At 40.0% G+C, this 2,834-nt stretch overlaps 1 protein-coding gene across 2 annotated transcripts; it reads left to right on the forward strand.

The window, feature by feature from the left end:
• Window positions 1-635: 635 nt before the first annotated feature.
• Window positions 636-2,360, forward strand: LOC147336662 (granzyme-like protein 1). 2 transcript variants are annotated; one of them, XM_086287686.1, is made up of 6 exons: window positions 636-721; window positions 800-950; window positions 1,249-1,381; window positions 1,503-1,757; window positions 1,840-2,062; window positions 2,198-2,360. In XM_086287686.1, the coding sequence occupies exons 1-5, from the start codon at window positions 667-669 to the stop codon at window positions 2,056-2,058; spliced, it is 813 nt and encodes a 270-aa protein (XP_086143812.1). In that variant the 5' UTR covers window positions 636-666; the 3' UTR covers window positions 2,059-2,062; window positions 2,198-2,360. The 2 variants fall into 2 exon arrangements, with proteins under 2 accessions (XP_086143812.1, XP_086143813.1); XM_086287687.1 differs by having other exon boundaries at window positions 1,249-1,306; window positions 1,677-1,757.
• Window positions 2,361-2,834: the final 474 nt, after the last annotated feature.

The following is a 2,834-nucleotide window of genomic DNA, read 5'->3' on the forward strand; positions in this document are numbered from 1 at the left end:
GTATTTTTTTACCTGCAGGCCTGTATGATGATGTTGAATACAGTTTCACCTGAGAGTTGCTGCTGAATCGCACACTGAACAGCTCTTAATCTCACTTTCAGCTGATGAAATCTCTTCTCTCTAGCGTGTTTTTGTTTTCTCCATGATGCTAACCACTCTTGTAAGAAAAGGGGGGGGGGGGGGGGCTTGGAAAATTTCTATACAGACACCTCTCTTCTTTACTCAGAACTAAACTAAATTCATTTAACAAATCGTAAAAATCATTTTACAGTATAAGTGTTGTGGTGTCTCTGACTGTTATATGTATTAAGTGTGTGCTGTCTCTGGTCTCCAGAGCCGTCCTCACAGCAGACACCGTGAGGTCACTAATGGTTGTGACGGTGCCGGTTACTTCAGGTGGATCAAAATGTCTGTAAACTGCAGAATGAGAGCCAATAAAGTCTAAATGTACCAACAGGAAAAAACAAAACTAGATGTGACAGCTGTGTGTATCATAACCAACAAGATTCCAACATTAGATAATGCTAAGAACAAGCCTGCGGTTGGCATGACAGGAAGTCGAGATGATGAAGATAGTCCAGCCTTCAAACTAAGATGCGTGATGTATAAAAGTCTTATCTAGCCAGTCTACAGAGTAAAGGACGGCTTGAGGTTCCTGCTGGTACCATGCACCGTCTGCACAAGCTTCTTCTTTGTCTTCTACCATGTCTACCAGACATCAGTGAGACTTCAAATATACCTGATTTATCTTAATGCTGTAAAAGCCACACTGACTTTAACTTCTTCTTTTATTTATCAGAGTTTGCAACAGGAATTATTCATGGAGAAAAAGCTCCGGAGAACTCGATGCCGTACATGGTGTCAGTGCAGGATAACAAGGGTCGACATGTCTGTGGAGGTTTTCTCATCACTGAAGACTTTGTGCTCACTAGTGCACACTGTGACAAATTGTGAGTTTGATTTCCTGTTCATCAAGTTTATACAAAACATTTTCAAACTTGTATTTATTCATCAGATCACTCTAAGTTATTGTATAAGGCAGGTGTTATTTTAAGGGACAATAAAAGATGATTAACTTTAACATCATCAAATATTAATGACATTTGGAATATGTAACAACAAACAAACCTCTGACAGCCGTTAGTTACAGCACTGCTGACATTAGCCTGCATGTAACAGTGAGAAATCAAGATATCAGGTTTAAAAACGTTTAAATTTTAAATTCCCTCTCAATAATTACTCCCTCAGAGGCCTCACACACGTCGCTCTCGGCAACCACAATCTGAAGAAGGCTGATCAGCAGAAAGTAAGAATTAAAAAAAAAATCATCCATGAAAATTACCTACAAATTGAACTAGGTAATGACATCATGTTACTCCAAGTAAGTCCATATTTATTGCAACATCAGTTTTATGTGACGTATTTGTGGTATAATTACATTTTTAATAAACGCTTCTATATGAAAAAACATGTTTCTATTTAACTCCATGCTGTGTCTCTAGCTGTCTGAGAAAGTTCGATTAGGCCACAGAGTACAGACAGTTCAGCTTCCATCTGCTGAAATACACCTAAAAGAAAATCAAGTGTGTCAGGTGGCTGGATGGGGAAAAACTAAACGTGATGGTGAACCTGTTGATGAGCTGAGGGTGGTGGGCGTGTCTGTCATTGATAAACAGGTCTGTAAGAAACAGTGGCCTGGTCTTCCTGCCAATGTTATCTGTGCAGGTGGATATAAGACAACCAAAGGATTCTGTCAGGTATGTTTTCTGTGCTTTCAGTGGAAACTTGTGTTCTGTTGACAAACGTATAAAAAAATCTGACAAATTAAAATCCTCACAGGGTGATTCTGGTGGTCCTCTGGTGTGCGACGATTTGGCTGTTGGTCTCGTTTCCTTCAACTATTACGATAACTGTAACTACCCCGATAAACCCAACGTCTATACGGACATCTCAAAGTACCGTAGATGGATCAACGAGATTCTGGCACAATCTTTCACATTCTATTGCAGGAAGCTTTCCACCTCACACTGCTCTGCTGTGACACACGGGGAAACATGAACTCGTACGTTTTTACAAATGTCTTCGCTTTGACAAAGAATTTTGGTTTCACTTATTTACTCGGGTCATTTTGCTTCCATGTTGGTTATTTGTGTGTTTTTTTTTTCTCTTTGCTGGATTTTTTTCTCGTGACTTTCAGATCCTGTTCATCAGCTGTGGAGGATTTTTTTGGGTCTACCACTGAAGTATGCGCAGAGATATGCCACACTGAACGGATTTCCGCATCTGTTCATGTTTCCTCATCATCACAAATGCCTCTGAAGATAACTGAAAAGCTTCTGTTGATTGTATATGGAGAAATAAAAGCCAATATTAAAAAGAGTGTTTTGTTTAATGCTAAAAAATCTGGTGGTTTGGAAGTTCGTTTGATTTCTGATGCAGTGCACTCGTTTGGCCACACGGCAGCGCTGCTTAGTTGTCAAATAGCTCAGCAGAAACGTTTCAGCGATGTGGATTTTTTTTTATGTTCGTGCCGTTTACCGATATCCACTGAACGCATCACGTGCAGGCTGGGATGATGGTGGTTTCTAAGGAAACCATCCCTGAATGTGTTTCGGTGACTGCAGTCATTTTGCAGGGAAAAATAAAAAACAATCTACTTTAAACACCTGACGGAGGGTTCAGGTTAACATGAGGTGTCTGACTCACCTGTGACAGGTAAACCTGAGTGTAAGAGACTCACAGGTGCATTAAAATTCTTCAGGAGGTTGAACAACAAAAATTTAGTCTTAATGAATTCACAGGCCTCCTTAAGTCATGACACCAAAGCACAGCTT

Source organism: Aulonocara sp. 'chitande type north' Nkhata Bay, linkage group LG3 (assembly GCF_057382095.1).
Source record: "Aulonocara sp. 'chitande type north' Nkhata Bay isolate Kocher_YH1m ecotype deep benthic linkage group LG3, A_spYH_male_GT1.1, whole genome shotgun sequence".
NCBI classification, from domain to species: domain Eukaryota; kingdom Metazoa; phylum Chordata; class Actinopteri; order Cichliformes; family Cichlidae; genus Aulonocara; species Aulonocara sp. 'chitande type north' Nkhata Bay.